This window comes from Colobus angolensis, unplaced genomic scaffold (genome assembly GCF_000951035.1).
Source record: "Colobus angolensis palliatus isolate OR3802 unplaced genomic scaffold, Cang.pa_1.0 Scaffold565, whole genome shotgun sequence".
In the NCBI taxonomy this organism is placed as follows: Eukaryota; Metazoa; Chordata; class Mammalia; order Primates; family Cercopithecidae; genus Colobus; species Colobus angolensis.
In genome coordinates, this window is record NW_012119210.1 from 155191 (window position 1) to 172474 (window position 17284).

Here is a 17284-nt window from a genome sequence, read left to right on the forward strand (position 1 = left end):
GGTGATTACAGGAATGCCTGTATATCCACGTTTGTTTTAACACTTAAAGTGTTTGTAACCATTGTGAGCGGGAAAGATCTGGAAAGAGTGGTCTCAGTGGTTTTTTTCAGACTATAGTTTTAAATCTCGAGGAGGAAATCCCCATCTTTCCCTGGACTTTTACAGGCATCTCATTGGGCAGCCCGCGCAAACCGACAGCGTGGGGGTGGGGAGGGTCCTCGGGGTCCTTGGCAGGGCATGTGCGGGAGGAAGTGGAGCTGTCTGTAGGCGCTGCCCTAGTCGGCTCCTCAACGTGGAGCGATGGGAGGCCTTGAGAAAAAGAAGGTGAGTGGGAGAGACGGTGGGAATTCCCGAGGGGTGGGATCCGGGGGCGGCAGAGCATGGGGTCGGCTCTTTTCCCGCGCTCGATCTCTCATGGGAGACTGGAAAGACGGGATCAACGCGGCAGTAGTCAGCTGCGAGAAGGGGTCCGAGGATGGGCAAGGATGGCAGTACTCGTTTAGTGAAATCCGAGAACGAACTCTAGAGTTCTTTCTGTGGAGAGGGCTGTGAGAGAGAGTTGAACTTACCAAGCGTAGCTTCATTCCAAAAGCAGGCCGAGCCGTGGGACCACTATTTATCGAAAGGGTGATAAACATTACGTAAAGTTCACCGTTACTGCCCGTCACATTATTTGGTTAATGTTGTCTTGGAAGTTCTCTTCGAGGCATAACATTTCGACTGAAATTGGAAAGATCAGAACGTCTTGGATGGGTTGTGGGGTATGGTAGTGCTTAGCGAGCAAGCCTGACAAGGGGAACCAAATGCCAAGATCAGTAGGCAGGAAAGGCTTGCTGTGTGTAAGGAGTTGGAAGGACATCAGGATGTAAACCAAGAAAAGAATGGCATCTGATAAGATTGGAGGACAAGTACTGTATCCTGCATGGCCTGTAAGCTTGGGTTTTATTCTAAGTGCAGTAGGAATAGTGTAGAGCTTGAATTTTATTCTGTGTGCAGTAGGAATCGAAGGAGTAACACGATTAGTTTTTCAGGGAGTTCTTGTGGCTGTATGGAGAATCGGCTCAGTGACATGAAAAGACTGGGAAGGGAATGGGAATGAGGAATATATAGTTGGCTTAAGTGTTTCTTTCAGAGTGGATGTTTCTATTGCCAGTATTTTTAACCCAACACACTACATTGAGTATCCAGTGCTAGCCCCGTCGTAACTGCAAAGATACAAGATGGGAAACCTGCCCTTGAGTTGCAGATGTAGATATGTAACAAAATCGTTACAGTTTTTAAAAGCTGGGTTTCAGAGCCAGAATCAACAAAGATGATTCTTTGTTGTGGAAAGGATTGTCTTGTGTGTAGTAGGATATTTGGCGACATCCCTGAACCTCCACCTATTGGATGCCAGTAGCACCCAGCAACCAAAAATGTCTCCAAACATTGCTGAATTGTCCGCCTCCCAGCACATACCCAGGGAGTACCCCATTAAGAACTATTTATTCCCTTAACATTTATAAGGATAAGCATGGTGTCAGAGATAAGTGTGGCATAAGGCAATGGAAAATGCTGTAAATGAAAACTCAACTTCTTAAGGCAGTCTGAAACTCATCTTTATACCTCCAGGACTTAGCATGGGCTTGATACCCAATAGACAATTAACACATGTGTAAAGGAAAGAATGAATGAAGGGTATGTTTCTTGACTATGATGTTATTAGTAAATGTACCCCTGGGAGACTAACAGGTTTGTCTCTTTAGAGCTGAACCTAGCCAAAGAGGCCCCTGCTGTCTTAGCCCAGAGGAAGATCTTGTTTGGAAAAGACATGCTTGTTAGCTTGCAAGGTATTTGTTACAGTGCACTGCTTATCTCTATCTAGGGATGCAGAAGTGTGAGGGATGCAGAAGTGTGAGGGATACAGAAATGTGGGTGTGAGGCAGCATCTTAGCACCACAGGCATCCAGATGGTTACACAAGACAATATGCTTCTTAGGGGCAGGTAGAGACCAGGCTTTTGTCTTTATTGCCTTCATAGCATCTAGCTTAGTGCTTTGACCATGATAGAGGACATGTTATTGTCTGTTGAATGAATGAATGAGGAAGGGGAGAAGCTGTGTGGCTTAGAGCATGCTTTTTCAGCCAGGGTAATACCACCCTCAAGGGAACAAAATTGGTTGAGGGGCAGTATCTTAGCTAACACAGTGGTTGTGGCCCCCCAAGGACCACATTACATAAACAGACCTGCAGTATATCTCTGGTATTAACATTTTATGAGGCGTGGGGAAGAAAGGGTGATGGGTGAGAGAGGAAGGGGGTGTCTGATAAGTCTCCTGGTAGTGGTGAAGAGATTATAATGAGGAAGAAAAGGAGGGAAAAAGATTAGGAACACTGGCTTAGTTGTTAGGCATTCAGGCACTAGACTCAGACCTGAGTTTGAAACCCAGCCCCAACTCTTAAAAAGCTGTGTGCTGGCCGGGCATGGTGGCTCAAGCCTGTAATCCCAGCACTTTGGGAGGCCGAGGCGGGCGGATCACGAGGTCAGGAGATCGAGACCATCCTGGCTAACACGGTGAAACCCCGTCTCTACTAAAAATACAAAAAACTAGCCGGGCGAGGTAGCGGGCGCCTGTAGTCCCAGCTACTTCGGAGGCTGAGGCGGGAGAGTGGCATGAACCCGGGAGGCGGAGCTTGCAGTGAGCTGAGATCCGGCCACTGCACTCCAGCCTGGGCGACGGAGCAAGACTCCGTCTGAAAAAAAAAAAAAAAGAGTTGTATAGGTTATTTTACAAGCCCGTTTTCTCCTGTGTGAAATGGGGGTTCTGACGGCACCTACATCACAGGGTTATGGGAATTAAATGAAATGTGTGAAAATCACTAATTGTAATGGCCAACATTTAGAGCTAGTGCTAAGCACTTGGCACAGCACCCTATCCATAGCAGCCTCGCAGCCCTCAGCATCGTGTATGTGTTCCCTGTGCTGACAGCGGCAAGGACGGTACAGGAGAACTCATCCAGGCAGGTCAGCTCCTTCCCTGCAATGTTTCCTCTCCTTGATTCATCTCAGCCACTTATCCAGAGTGATAGTTGCCTGTGGAACTAGGCATGCCCAGAGTTTGATGTCGGTCACTACAATCATTGCTAACGGAGAATTGCTTTTTTTTCCTCTCCCAGTATGAACGAGGCTCGGCCACCAACTACATTACCCGGAACAAAGCCCGGAAGAAGCTCCAGCTGAGCTTGGCTGACTTTAGGTGAGCTTGAAGAGAAGGGGAATATAGAGGGACCGTGGGAAGCCCGGGCATTGAATTGCACATTGAAAACTCAGCTGTATCCCGGTCTTACCTGAGTTGCCATACCCGTTCTGGAATTCTGGTATTCCTTCTCTTTCTCACCTTTCCTTTCTGTAGTGAGTTGTGTTTGCCAGGTATGGTCCAAGGGAAAATGGAGGAGAACTGAACTGGATCATCAGGATGGGCTAGCTGGGCTGGGCTGGGTCCCTGCCATCCATCCCCTCCCGTCTGGCAGAAGAGACCCCTGATCCTGCATCTAGGGGTTCTCCTTCCTCATAGAGTCAAAATCAGGCTTCACTATGGCCTGTGGGCCCTGGCCTCTGTGGCTCACCTGGCCCATGTTTTTGTTTTTTTTTTTTTTTCTTCCAGAGACAGAGTCACTCTGTTGGCCAGGCTGGAGTGCATTGGCATGATCTCAGCTCACTGCAACCTCTGCCCCCGGGTTCAAGCGATTCTCCTGCCTCAGCCTCCCTAGTAGCTAGGATTACAGGTGCCGGCGACCATGCCTGGCTATTGTTTGTATTTTTTTTAGTAGAGACAGCGTTTCATCATGTTGGCCAGGCTGGTCTCCAATTCATGACCTCAGGTGATCTGCCTGCCTCAGCCTTCCAAAATGCTGGGATTACAGATGTGAGCCATCACGTCTGGCCACCTGGTCCACTTTTATTTTTATTCCTTCAAACACACCAGCTCTTTCCAGCCTTCTGGACTTTGTCCCTCTTTTTAGGAGCTTCTCTCCTTGTTAGGATGCTTCTCTCCTTGTTAGGATGCTTCTCTCCTTGTTAGGATGCTTCTCTCCTTGTTAGGATGCTTCTCTCCTTTTTGTGGCTGAAATGCTGATACCTCAGCAAGGCCTTTCTTAACTCCCCTAGAGACTCCCAAGTCTGCGTTTTTGTTTGATGACTGTGATTGTGAGACTCGTGTACTAGGATGTGAGCTCTCTAAGGGCAGGGACCCCATGTTCCCTGTTTACCGTTGTTTTCCAGGCCCAGCTGCGGCCAGTGCTCCCCACCTTTACCCACATAACTGACATAACAAATGGCCTCTGCCTTCTAGGCGACTGTGCATACTGAAGGGCATTTATCCCCATGAACCCAAACACAAGAAGAAGGTTAACAAGGGTTCTACAGCAGCCCGAACGTTTTACCTTATCAAAGACATCAGGTTTCTCCTCCATGAACCCATCGTCAACAAGTTCCGGGAATACAAGGTGAGGTCTGGGCTCTAGGGTCTGTCAGGTTCTCATTGCAGCTCTGTCGCCCACTAACTAACTGTGACCTTGGGCAGATTGCCTACCCTCTCTGGGTAAGCGTATACAGAGGGCAGCGTGAGCCTCAACAGAAGTACTTGGAGGGAAGAGGTCGTTTAGTTTTAGGACCTGGCCCCAAAACAGGCTTCCGTTGCATTTTTCTGGGTGGCTCAGTGCCACACACAGATCCACAGCTTGTTTCATGGCGATACAGTCTGGTGTTGGGAACAGAGGCCAGCCTTTCTCATCCTGTCAGAGGCAGGTCACTTGGTTTGTGTTGTCAGTTGAAAAATGGAGCTGCTTTCCTCTGCCAACCTCTCGTGTAAACATGTGGAGTTGGGACATCTGTGCGTTGTCAAAAAGGGTGCCTGGTCTAGCTCTGCTGGTTGACACACCAGGCTTGGTGCTCCTTGGAGTTGGCTCTTTTGCACATCCTGGGCAGAGGGGTCGGTGACACAGGCGCACAGCCATGGCCAGCTTCAAGGGGCATGAGAGTCCTTCTGCCCCGTGTTTCCATCTTCCATAGAAGTTGTCCAGGAGTCCTGAGCCTCAGCATCAGTGGTCTTTTCCTTTCTTTCAGGTATTTGTCCGGAAGCTCCGGAAGGCCTATGGGAAGAGCGAGTGGAACACTGTAGAGCGTCTAAAGGACAATAAGCCCAACTACAAACTTGACCACATCATCAAGGAACGGTGAGCCAGGCTGTCCTCAGGACACTGCAGTTTCTTCATTTACTGCCGGTCTCTGCCCTAGCACTAGGGATTCAGTAGGGAACAAGACTAAGACCCAGCTCGAAGAGCTTGCATCTCTTTGAAGGACACAGACCAAAAACCAAGCTAGCAAATTCCTAGAATGATTAGTAGGTCTGTAGTTACAAGGCTGTCAGACGGGGCTCTGAGGGGAGACGTCTGAGCCAGCCAGCGGAAGCACAGTCCAAGCAGAGGCCGTGGCAAGTGCAAAGGCCCTGTGGTGGAAGAGCCCCAGCGCTCCGTGGCTGCACGGCGGGTACCTGGTGAGACCTGGGAAGCACGGCTAGACACTTCTGGTCTGAACTGTTCCTTGCCCAGCCTTCTCAGACGTCCCCCTCATTCATTGGCTAAATCAGCAACTTTTGTTTCGTGTGTTTTTTGAGAAAGTCTTGCTCTGTTGCCCAGCCTGGAGTGCAGCGGGGGCATCTCGGCTCACTGCAACCTCCACCTCCCAGGTTCAAACAATTCTCCTGCCTCAGCCTCCTGAGTAGCTGGGCTTACAGGCATCACCACCACGCCTGGCTTATTTTTGTGTTTTTAGTAGAGACTGGGTTTCACCATGTTGGCCAGGCTGACCTTACGTGATCTACCCACCTCGGCCTCTCAAAATGCTGGGATTACAGGTGTGAGTCACCACATCCAGCCTAAACCAGCAATTCTTAATCAGGGGTGATCTTGCTTTTCCAGTGGGCCTTTGGCAATGTCTGGAGACTCTTGGTTCTCACAACTTGGATGGATGTGCTATTGGTGTCAAGTGGAGAGAGGCCAGTGATGCTGCTAAATGCGCTATAGTATAGTAGTCCCCTACAACATAGTATAGTCTGACCCCGGGTGTCAGTAGTGGTAAAGTTCAGAAGCCCTGGGCTGATGAATGTCTGTCATCTTTGGGGGCTGATGGCCCAGGAACACTGAGCTCCAGGATGGCTCGGGTTGGCTTCATCCAGCCTGGCTGTGGGCTGTCACAGGAAGATCCCTGGCCTAGGAGCTAGACAGCCGGTGTTCCCATCGCAACTGTGTGGCACATGCGCTGGGTGGCCAGAGGATATTTCTTAACCCGAGTAGGTCCCCATCTCCATAAGAGATGATGGTAGTTCCTGTCCTGCCTGTGACACACAGTGTTCGGTGAAATAAACGAAAAAAAGCCACACACGAAAAGCAAGTGCCTGGATTCATACACACACACCAAGTGTGACGGTGTGGTTGTGGTGATCTCATTCTACACCATCCCCAGCTCCTTAGCTAAAGCCAGAGCTTAAGAAAGAAAAGCAGTTGGCCCGGAAATGCTGGTGCTGTTTCTACAGAAAGCCTGGGTTCTTGGTTTTGTCTGTGAGGTGGAGAGTTAGGAAACGACAAGGCACCAGAGGGGGCCGATTGAGGCTGTCACCTCTGCACCAAGAAACCAGACAGCTATCCTGCTGCCTCCTCAGAGGTCTCTGCAGGCCTTTCTTCCATCTTGGCATGGGTTTGAAGACCTGGCAGACTTCTGACTCGTAGCAGTGAGTGATGCCATCTGGGGCTGGAAGGACCTTGGCAGTGTCTGGTCTCATGGATTTTGGAGTCTTTCTTGAAATAGCAGAACCCATTCTCTCTCTCTTTTTTTTTTTTTTTTTTTAAACTGCACCCCTCCCGCCGCCCCGCCCAACCCCCAGCCAGAACCCGTACTTCAAAAGGAAACTGCTTCTCCTTGAAGACTGGGCACTTGGAAAAAAGAAAATAGAAAAAGTAACAAAAATGATTTTTAAAAAGGTCGCTTCCTGGAAGGCAGTTTGGATGCCAGCGTCTCTGGCAGCTGCTCTGGCTGCGGGAGAGAAGCTTGAAGCTCTGTCTGTCCACTCGGGCCCAAGGCGTTTCTAGGGAGCTGCAAGAGCCCAGTTGTAAATGAAGAGTCTGGGTCACAGCTCGGACCAGGACTGGAATCGAGGTGTCGTTGCTTGTGGTTCCGTGTCTTCTTTGTGACCCATGCCTCTGTCCCTCAACAGGGCAGCCACCCAGTGCCCGGGGTGGCTGCTCCTTGTTGGCTTTGTCATTTACCACAAGATTCCCCGGAACACATTCTGCTCTGGCTCTTCCTGGACCCAATTCCCTGGGTCTTATTGGTTCTGCCAACTAGACAGATCCAAGCGGTGAGAGGCATGGAAGATAGAACCTACACTGGCGACCTGTGGCCAGGCCGAGACATAAGTGCTGCCTAGGGGAAGCAACTCCCACCCCACTCCCTTCTCCACTAGGGCAGCTTCGGTTTCCCATTTTCCATCTTGGACCTCTCTAGAGTGTCCGTGCACTAAAGGTTCACCTTCATTCAAAGACGGTCATGGAGGCCCTGACTCCGTCTACCTTCATGCACCACAAAATACTTACATGGGTCAAGGCTGGGTCTTTGGTGAGCAGTGGGTGTCTTGAGGACCCCCATCAGGACTTCTCTGGTCCTCAGAGCCTAGTGGGCACGTCCTGGTTAAGTGGTTCCTCCCAAGGACTGTGGTCAGCTGTGGGGAAGCTGCTCCTGCCACGTCAGGAGGTGGCAGTGATGAGGCCTGGCTTGAGGAATGGGGCATCTGGGGTGGGGTAAGGAGATCAGGGCCCCCCTTGGCACCCAGGCTGAACAGGCCCCACGTGCTGCCCCACTGGCTGTGCAGGTACCCCACATTCATCGATGCCCTGCGGGACCTGGATGATGCCCTCTCCATGTGCTTCCTCTTTTCCACCTTCCCACGGACTGGCAAGTGCCACGTGCAGACCATTCAACTGTGCCGCCGGCTCACTGTGGAGTTCATGCACTACATTATTGCCGCCCGTGCCCTGCGCAAGGTGAGCCTGGGACCGTCCCGCAGGCACCCCACCCCACCCCACGCCCTCTCCTGCCCCCCATGGTCTTCACTCGGCTGTCTCCTCTCCCCCAGGTCTTCCTGTCCATCAAAGGCATTTACTACCAGGCCGAGGTGCTGGGGCAGCCCATCGTGTGGATCACTCCTTATGCCTTCTCCCATGACGTGAGTGTGCCTGTCGGGAGGGGAGGGGCTTGTGCTGCCTCCTAGAGAGATACGGGTGTGGAGGAAGGGGGATTTTGCTGTTCATGGAGTCTAGCAAGTGCTGGGTTCCCAACTGTTGACGATGGGTGAGGCGGGGCAGAACAAGATGGGGAATGCCACACAACATCCTCATTAAGAGCGGGAGCCTAAGCTAGCCCCGTGGCAACACCTGGCAGCTGCGTGCCCTTGGACGTGTTCCTTTCACCTCTCTGTGCCGCAGTTAACAGTGTCTGTGCCCTTAACAGTGACTGGTGCTTGGCCTTTTAAGGGCCGAGTGAACAGCGAGAACAGCTACCAGGGTCATACCCAGCCTGCACGTCCAGCACCACATGGGGACAGTGGCAGAGCCCTGCCCTCAAACCTACTGGGGTCCTTGTCCCTGCTTTGCTGCCGATAGCTGCCAGACCTTGGCCAAGTGGCCTTGCCTCCCTCCTCTGCTTCCCCCTTCCCGCCTGTCTGCCCCACAGGACTCGAGGACTGGGAGAGAAGGGGAACGGTGAGCACAGGAGAAGCACTTAGCATGTGGCACTGTTTCCTATACATATTGTTTTCTCTTTCTTTTAAAATAAGAGTTAGGGTCCCACTACATTGCTCAGACTGGTCTTGAACTCCTGAGCTCAAGCAGTCCTTCCATCCCAGCCTCCCAAAGTGCTAGGATTATAGGCGTGAGCCGCAGAGCCCAGCCTTTTTCTTCTGTTTGAAATCCTGGGAATTGTTGCCAGGGATACACTGAGAGAAACCCTGGTTTTGCCCCCTCGTGGAGGCATCATTAGCTTCTAGTGCCCCCCAGGTGGTGGGGCCGAGCTCTTCTGCCTCCCTGTGCTGGTGGCCTGCATTTAGCCCGCCTTGCTTGATATTGAGTGGGAACTGGTGCCTTCAGTGGAGAGCAGCCGCTGCCGGTCCAGTTAGCACAGTGGCTCTGCTGTCCAGATTATCAGGGGCTCCAGGGGGAGCTGGGGCTCTAGGCGCTCTGGACTGTTCCTTACGATCCCTTGTGGGTGGGGTTGCAAGGGCTGGAACCTACCCTGACTGGCTGCCTGGTGGTGAAGCTGTGGCCTGTATGCCGGTGAGAGGCGGGCTTGGCCCTCAGCAGTCCCTGTTCCCACCCCCCGTGGGGCACGCGTGGGTGGCCCTTCCTTCTTCCCCTCCGCAGCCCTCTCTCCTCCTCCTTCCTTCCTGCCTTCCTCTTGGGCCTTCCTTCTCTCTGACATCCTGCCCCCATGCTGCTCAGACTGCTCTTTGTGTGTCTTCCCTGCTGGTGAATAGGGCCCTGGGGCGGGCTGGCCTCCACACAGCTGGCCCTGGGGGAAGGGAGCCAGCCACCCATTCCCCTTTCCTCCCCAGCCAGTTCACGGCCGTTGCTTCCTCTCAGCGGATGGGGAGGACTGGCACTAGGTCGCAGCGGAGCCCAGTTGTGCCCCTCCTGTGAGCAGCCAGGGTTTTGTTCATAGCTCTGGAAGTCAGGCTGGTTGTAGGGGCGGGGTCTCCCTGCTCAGTGCTGGGCTGTGGGAAATGTGGTTGGTCCCCAGATGTGCCTGTCAGGGGCCCTTACAGATTCTCATGGAAGGATGGAGGTGTGAGTTGGGGGACAGGCAGGACTTCCCTTGGGCCTGTGTGCTCTCACAGCACAGGTCACTGTCTGGCAGCAGAATAGCAGAACAGCTGAGAGTCATGGGCACACCCAGCACCCATGGTGATCACTACTGATTTTCATGTTGCTCGGAACATCCTGCCGCGTCCCGGGAGCCAGCTGGGCTGGCTTGGCCTCCATGGTTTTAGGGGGCAGAACCACTCAAGAGTTGCGGTGCTTCTGTCTGGGCCTCAGTTCTTTGCCCTGTTTTGCCCTATTAACTGCTCCAGGGCGAAGATGAGCCTTCTGTGTCCCCTGCTGCTGGGATGACAGCTCTTTGCCTTTGCCCTGAGCAGTAAGTAGTTTGTCTGCTGGCCATTTCCCAAGAGCTGCCTGGGGGCTGAGGCAGGTCAGCTGCCAGCCCACCCGGCCCCTCGGGTCATGGCTCTGAACCTGGCTTGGGCCCAAGGAGGGGTCACTCAATTCTGAGTGTCCATCCCGAGGTTCAGAGGTGGGACTCTGTGGGCGGCCTGAGCCCCATGCATCCCCTGCCCCCGCTGAGCCTGGCCTTCCTAAGGCACCTTAGTCAGCTAAGGTTTTGCCAGCCCTTCTGGGCTAGGGACAGCGCTGGGACCACCGCCCTTCTGGTGCTCACACGCTAGCCCAGCAGCAGACATGCAGCAAAGATTGTGGGCTAGGTGATGCAGAAGGCAGGTGCTCCGGCCAGGTCAGAAAGTGGTCTCTGAGTCTGAGCTAGACCTGAAGGAAGTGGGAGAACTGACGCAGGGAGGGGAGGACCAGCCAGTCCTGGGAGCAGTGGGGACCAGGGTCCTTTTTCTCACTCTTTTATGGGGATCTGGCACTGACTTCCAGGATGGCTCTAACTCTTGGGACCCCTATCCAGAGCCTCACTTGTGGCTGGGAACACTTGTGGCCAGAACGCCCCTGGGTGGGAAGATCCGTGCCACCCCTTCCCTAGGTCAGTGCCTTCTTGAGGAGCTTGGGGTCCTCAGGTAGGTCAGATGCCCTCCACTCTGTGGTTGTCTGTCCCTCCTTTGCCCCCATTCCTGCACCCACACTGCTCATGCACCTCTTGTGTTCCTCAGCACCCGACAGACGTGGACTACAGGGTCATGGCCACCTTCACCGAGTTCTACACCACACTGCTGGGCTTCGTCAACTTCCGCCTCTACCAGTTGCTCAACCTGCGCTACCCCCCGAAGGTAGGACCCCTGCCCAGTGCCTTCTGCTGGCGGTGCAGGGGCCACAGCCCTTCTCTGTCCACACAGAGGCAAGGGGCTGTGGCTGTCCTCTGCCCCTGACCTTCCCCTTGCCTACTAGCTCGAGGGGCAGGCCCAAGCAGAGGCAAAGGCCAGTGAGGGCACCTACGCGTTGGACTCCGAGAGCTCTATGGAGGTGAGAGGCTCCAGGAGCGTCACCTGGCATCTCCCAAGGTCATAGTCTCTGTCCCCAACACCTCTGGGGGTCTGGTTCAGGGTGGGGGTGGTTGTGGCTAGGTGGGTGGTCTCGGCCTGCCCTTGGAACCCAAACCTGCTAATGCCCAGGACTGTCACTGCTGCCCCTCCCACCCTGGCCCCATGCCCGCATTAAGTCCCCCACTGCAAGCAGCCCCTTTCTCTCCTGTAGAAACTGGCGGCCCTCAGTGCTAGCCTGGCTCGTGTGGTGGTGCCTGCCACAGAGGAGGAGGCCGAGGTGGATGAGTTCCCCACCGATGGGGTGAGCACTGCACTGCCTTCTGGCAGGAGGAGTGGGAGGGGTCGTGTGGGGGGGTTCCCAGCTTAGGGACATTTGCATCCTATAAATTAGGTGTTATTTGACAGTCAAAGCAACTGAGCAGAAGAACGGGCTGTGGTGTCATCATAGTTTACATAGGAGGCAACAGAGTTCAGGAGTGGGGCCTTGGAGTTTCCTTTGAAGGCAGGATCCAGGATCTAGAAGGAGGCTGGAGTGGGCGTTATCTCCAGCCTTGGCCCTCCAGTGGAGGTGGGCAGCCCTGGTGGTGCGAAGCCGGGCCTCTTTTTCAACAGGAGATGTCAGCGCAGGAGGAAGACCGCAGGAAGGAGCTGGAGGCACAGGAAAAGCACAAGAAGCTTTTTGAAGGCCTGAAGTTCTTCCTGAACCGAGAGGTGCCCCGTGAGGCCCTGGCCTTCATCATCAGGTAGGGAGGCTCAAGCGCCCTCTGACAGCACTGGTTCAGCCATGCTCTGGTCTGGGTCCTGCCCTGGTGTCCATCAGTAACATTGGGATGGTGTCAGTTTCTACTTCTTATGAAAGAGTGTGTGGAAAGTGCTCGGCACTGCACTGAGCACATAGGAAGCACTCAGCAGAGGGCGGGACTACCATCATTTTATTACCAGCTTAGCACAGAAGGATGAGCAGTGGGCAGATCTCTGCTGAGCCAGGATTGGAGGATCCTGGGGTGAGGAGGGGGCAACTGTGTCCTAAGAGGGTGAGTTTTTGGACTGGGTGGCCAGCAGATCCCAGGGAACTGAGTCCCAGGACAGGCAGCTCATGTCTGTGTACCCGTGTGGGCTCTCCCTGTCCCTGTAGGAGTTTTGGGGGGGAAGTGTCCTGGGACAAGTCTTTGTGCATCGGGGCCACCTATGACGTCACAGACTCCCGCATCACCCACCAGATTGTCGACCGGCCTGGGCAGCAGACCTCAGTCATTGGCAGGTAGGCCCCCAAGGGTCCTTATCTGGATTTCTGCGTGTCCCATCTCAAAGGCCCTGCGATGTAGCAGGACCCTGAGTTGCACTCTGCAACTTCGTTTTTGTCTGCCACTCTGCACCAGGTGCTACGTGCAGCCCCAGTGGGTGTTTGACTCGGTGAACGCCAGGCTCCTCCTCCCCGTGGCAGAGTACTTCCCTGGGGTGCAGCTGCCCCCACACCTTTCACCCTTTGTGACTGAGAGGGAAGGAGATTACGTCCCACCTGAGAAACTGAAGCTGCTGGCTCTGCAGCGGGGAGAGGACCCAGGTGAGCAGGATGGGACTGGGCTGGCCTTGGCCCCTGGGCCCACACTGGCTGTTTCCCTTGGCTGCCAAGGTGGAAAGCTCCAGGGAATAGGCAGTAGGAGCAGAAAGCCCTTTGAAGCCACCTGTGGAGTAAGGCTTAGGAGAAGGGACATCTGCCTCCTGGGGTCAGGTGTTATTTGACGTTCAGGATAACTGAGCAGAAGAACATGCTGCATTGTCATCAGAGTTTACATTGGAGGCAACAGAGCTCAGGAGTAGGGGCCTTGGAATTTCCTCTGATGGCAGCTGGGCTGTGGGGAGGTGCCAGAGAGGGCCACAATTGGGACATCCCTGAACTGCCCATGGCTAAAGACAGCAGGGTCAGAGAGGATGGGGCCTGGGCCTGTTGTTATCCTGCCAAAGAGACAGCAGGTTCCCACAGCATTCAGAGGTCATTGGCTGTCTCTAGGAAACCTGAATGAGTCAGAAGAGGAGGAGGAAGAGGACGACGACAACGAAGGTGATGGTGATGAAGAGGGAAAAGAGGAGAAGGAAGATGCAGAGACTGGTTCAGAAAAGGAGGAAGAGGCCCGGCTGGCAGCCCTGGAGGAGCAGAGACTGGAGGGGAAGGTAGGGGGAGCTGCACTGCGGAGTTCAGCCTGGGAAGCAGCCCTGCTTGGTGCCTGCTGTGGCCTAGAAGGGCAGGAGCCAGAGACTGTGGAGGTCAGGGGAACCTGCCCCCACAAGCACCCTCCTTGTGTCCCTAGAAGCCCAGGGTGATGGCAGGCACCTTGAAACTGGAGGATAAGCAGCGGCTGGCCCAGGAGGAGGAGAGTGAGGCCAAGCGCCTGGCCATTATGATGATGAAGAAGCGAGAGAAGTACCTGTACCAGAAGATCATGTTTGGCAAGAGGCGAAAAATCCGAGAGGTGAGTTCCTGCCACCCAGTTGAGACCCAGGTGTGGCTACCAGACCCAACTGCGCAGGTGAACGTATGTGGCCTGGGGCCCTCCTCTAGGCAGACTGAGGCTCTCCTAGCCTTTTCCTGAGGTTGCCTGCCTGGCCCAGCCTAGCCTTTGGGGCCCCCGACCCAGGCCAGTGTAGGCATCTTGGTACTGCCAGCTCCGGCCCAGGCTTTCCTTAGGGCTTCTGTCCCACCCTGCATCCAGCTTCCTGAGTCTGCTGGGGTCTGTGAACAGAGCCTTCCTGGTGCTCTCGGGGACTGTGGGGGGCTTTTGTTAAACTTCTGTTTTGTATTTTCTTGTTCATAAAGCCATATGCTAATTAAAAATACAAACTCATGCACCCCAGAACCCTGCAATGAGTGATGCAGAAGTGGCTTACAGCCCTGCCCTTGGAGTAGAGCAGCCTGTAGTAACAGCCCCCAGGTTTCTCTTGTGCCCATAATGACCTGTCTTTGGGAGGTCATGCTATAGATTGTTTTGAGGTATAATTTGTTTTTTGAGACAGAGTCTTCCTCGTCACCCAGGCTAGAGTGCAGTGGAGCATTGGGATTAGAGGCATGAGCCACTGTACCCAGCCTGAGGTGTAATTTTCATTTAACCGTAATATGGACTTCTCATCCAATACCTGGCCTGTCCCCTGTGGTGGGATTAAATTGTTCTCCAGTTTCAGTCATTCTCAGAAAACATCCCTGAGCATGTGTCTGCCCTCCTCTGAATGATTCTGCAGGCTAAATTCTTAGAAGCATAATTATTGCAGTTTTGAAATTGTTATTGTCAAATGGGGCTCGGCGTAGTGGCTCACGCCTGTAATCCCAGCACTCTGGGATACCAAGACAGAAGGATCACTTCAGGCCAGGAGTTCAAGACCAGCCTTGGCAACATATTGAGACCCTGTCTCTACCAAAAAAAAAGAGGCTACGCGTGGTGGTGCACACCAGTAGTCAGTCCCAGCTACTCTGGAGGCTGAAGTGGGAGGATTGTTTGAGCCTAGTAGTTTGAGGCTGCAGTGAGCTATAATCATGCCACTGCACTCCAGGCTGCGCAACAGAGAAAGACCCTGTCTCTTTAAAAAAAATTAAAAATATGTTGTCAGGTGACCCAAGAAAGAAGGTTCTTTCTGTTGTACCCCTTTCTACCAGCTCCTGGTGAAGGTGCCAGTGGTGTCTGCTTTCCAGGTGGAGTAGGGAAATGGGACAATTGCCAAGGCTTCTTCCAGCTCTGGGAGTTTAGGATTCTCTTATCTCGAGATTTGTGGGCACGTGAAATAATGTCGTTAAAGCAAGGCTAGGGCATGTTTTCTCACCGTGAAGTGGGTCAGGTAGATCTTTTTCCTATGGGAATTTGTGACCTTTTCTGGAAGCTCTGCTTTTAAGGGATATAGCTTTGAGTTCAGTGCCCCACACCCTCCCCTCTCCACACATCTCAGCCTGACCTTCGCCTTCCCCTTCACAGGCCAACAAGCTGGCGGAGAAGCGGAAAGCCCACGATGAGGCGATGAGGTCTGAGAAGAAGGCCAAGAAAGCAAGGCCGGAGTGAGTGCCTGTGGCCCTTCACAGGGCTGAGGCCAGCCCCTAGCAGCTGGATGTGGCAGAGGCAGGCCAGAGGACCTAAGTGTGATGGACCAGAGTCGCTTCTCTTCTCCTCCTCCTTTCTCCAGCCAGCCCTGACTCCTCATGTTCTCTGGCTGGGCTAGTGGGCAGCCCTGGCCTCCCTTGGATGGAGCTGCCCTGCTGGTGCCTAGGCAGAGAAGAGGCATCTGTGCCCAGCCTGATTCTTTGCTTCCAGGAGCCAGTGACATGAGTTGCAGGGACCTACCCAGCCCCCTGCCTACTGCCCCCACTCATCCTGGCTTTCCACAGCCCCCTCCCACACAGTTGGACCCGTGATTCTCAGGGTGCTGTGATGGGGTGAGGGTGGGGGGGCATTTTTATTAAATGACTGGACTTTTGCGCCAATTGCATTCCGTGTCCACGAGCCTTCCTAGGGTTGGAGGAGGCCCACCTAGCACTCTGCTGCAGGCTGGGCCAGCCCTGGGCACCTCTTAGAGCTCTCTGGACCAGGTCCAGGGATGCCAGAAGGTAGGCACAGAGGTTCTGGGTCTGGGCTTCACAGCCTGTCTGGCCTTGGTTCACATTCTAACCCAGGCACTTTCCCTCTGCACTTGCTTCCTCATGTGTCAGTTACCGGTAGAAATTCTGTTCTTTGAAAGGGATGTGTTGAGGGTTCTGTGATAACTTTATAGGCTCAGACCTTACAGACTCAGTAATGTCAGGTGTGTAGTAAGTACTTGGTAAACACCAACTGATTTACATCACTTCCTGCTGGAGTCGGCCCAGAAGGTAAAAGCCAGATCCGGAAGGATCTGTGGGCCTGCGGTGAGGTCCTGCCCTCAGCTTGCCTTGTGGGCATGTTGGCAGAACCGCTGAGTACCTCCCAGTGTAGGATTCCACGGCAGCTCCACTTACGGTCTGTGAGGCCTGCCTGACAGCTTCCCAACTGACCTTGGCAGTGTCCCTGCTGACACCCATTAGGATATGCCCTTGCCTGGAACCGCCAGTGCATCATGGCAGAGCCAGGACCATAACCTGGGGCTCTCGGTGCTCACTCTGAGCCCCTCCCAGGACTCACCTCCCAGGGGTGAGTGCTGTCGAGGACTGGGACCAGGCTGAGGAAGAGTGGGTTTGGAATGGCTCTACTTTCCCTGAATCTAGGCACCTGAGGGCCTTGCCCTCTGCCTCTCACTGTTTGCTGGCTGTGTGGGCAGAGAATGTTTTTGTGGCAGTGGATGTAGGTCCAGCCTGTGAAGGGGGAAAGCAAGAGCTTGGGCAGGCTCGGCCTGGGGAGCAGAAAACCTAGGGCTCCCCTTCTCAGCTGGGACTGGCTGTGGGTGGGAGGAGAGGGCTGTGTGCCATTCCCAGTCTGTCATGCACATGGCGATGGGAGGGAGTGGGGTTGCCTCCAGAGGCAGGAACAGAAGGTCAGGACTTCTGGAGCCAAAGCCTGCAGCCCCGCGGGACAACTCAGGCCTGTCTGGGGGCCTGTGCATCCAGGGTCACACAGCTGGAGCGCAGGCCCATCAGATACGAAAAAATTCCTGGCAGTCATGCTGATGTGGAATTTTCTCCATTCCAGAATCTCCCAGTAATGGCGGGGGCAGTGGGGCTCTGACGCGTCCCAGGCCCCACTGGGTGGCCAGCTGGTTCCTTACTGCCCACAGCTGGGCTGAGGATTCCAGGCAGGCAGGCATTGGTCCTCATCATGATCTTGCTCCTCTCGGGTGAAGAAGGAAAGGCCAGGCTTGGAAAATGAGACAGGGCCTGGATGGGATACCTGCCTCCTGATTGCCCTGCTCAGCCCTCATTGGCACCCTAGAGAGTGACAGCTGAGACCTCCAGGTGGCAGGACCAGTTGGAGCTCAGTCTCTTGCTTGAGCACCCCCCACTCCCATGAGGGCCAAAAATGTGTTGGCCCCAG

At 54.1% G+C, this 17284-nt stretch overlaps 1 protein-coding gene across 2 annotated transcripts; it reads left to right on the plus strand.

Annotated features, from left to right (window-relative positions):
* The first annotated feature begins 193 nt into the window (after positions 1-193).
* On the plus strand, positions 194-15770 carry PES1 (pescadillo ribosomal biogenesis factor 1). 2 transcript variants are annotated; one of them, XM_011961695.1, is made up of 15 exons: positions 194-324; positions 3157-3236; positions 4332-4485; positions 5105-5214; positions 7905-8076; positions 8169-8258; positions 10974-11090; positions 11209-11283; positions 11515-11604; positions 11916-12046; positions 12439-12564; positions 12683-12867; positions 13315-13475; positions 13613-13774; positions 15263-15770. In XM_011961695.1, exons 1-15 carry the CDS (start codon positions 301-303, stop codon positions 15344-15346), a joined length of 1761 nt encoding a protein of 586 aa, XP_011817085.1. In that variant the 5' UTR covers positions 194-300; the 3' UTR covers positions 15347-15770. The 2 variants fall into 2 exon arrangements, with proteins under 2 accessions (XP_011817085.1, XP_011817086.1); XM_011961696.1 differs by having other exon boundaries at positions 11931-12046.
* The last annotated feature ends 1514 nt before the right edge of the window (positions 15771-17284 follow it).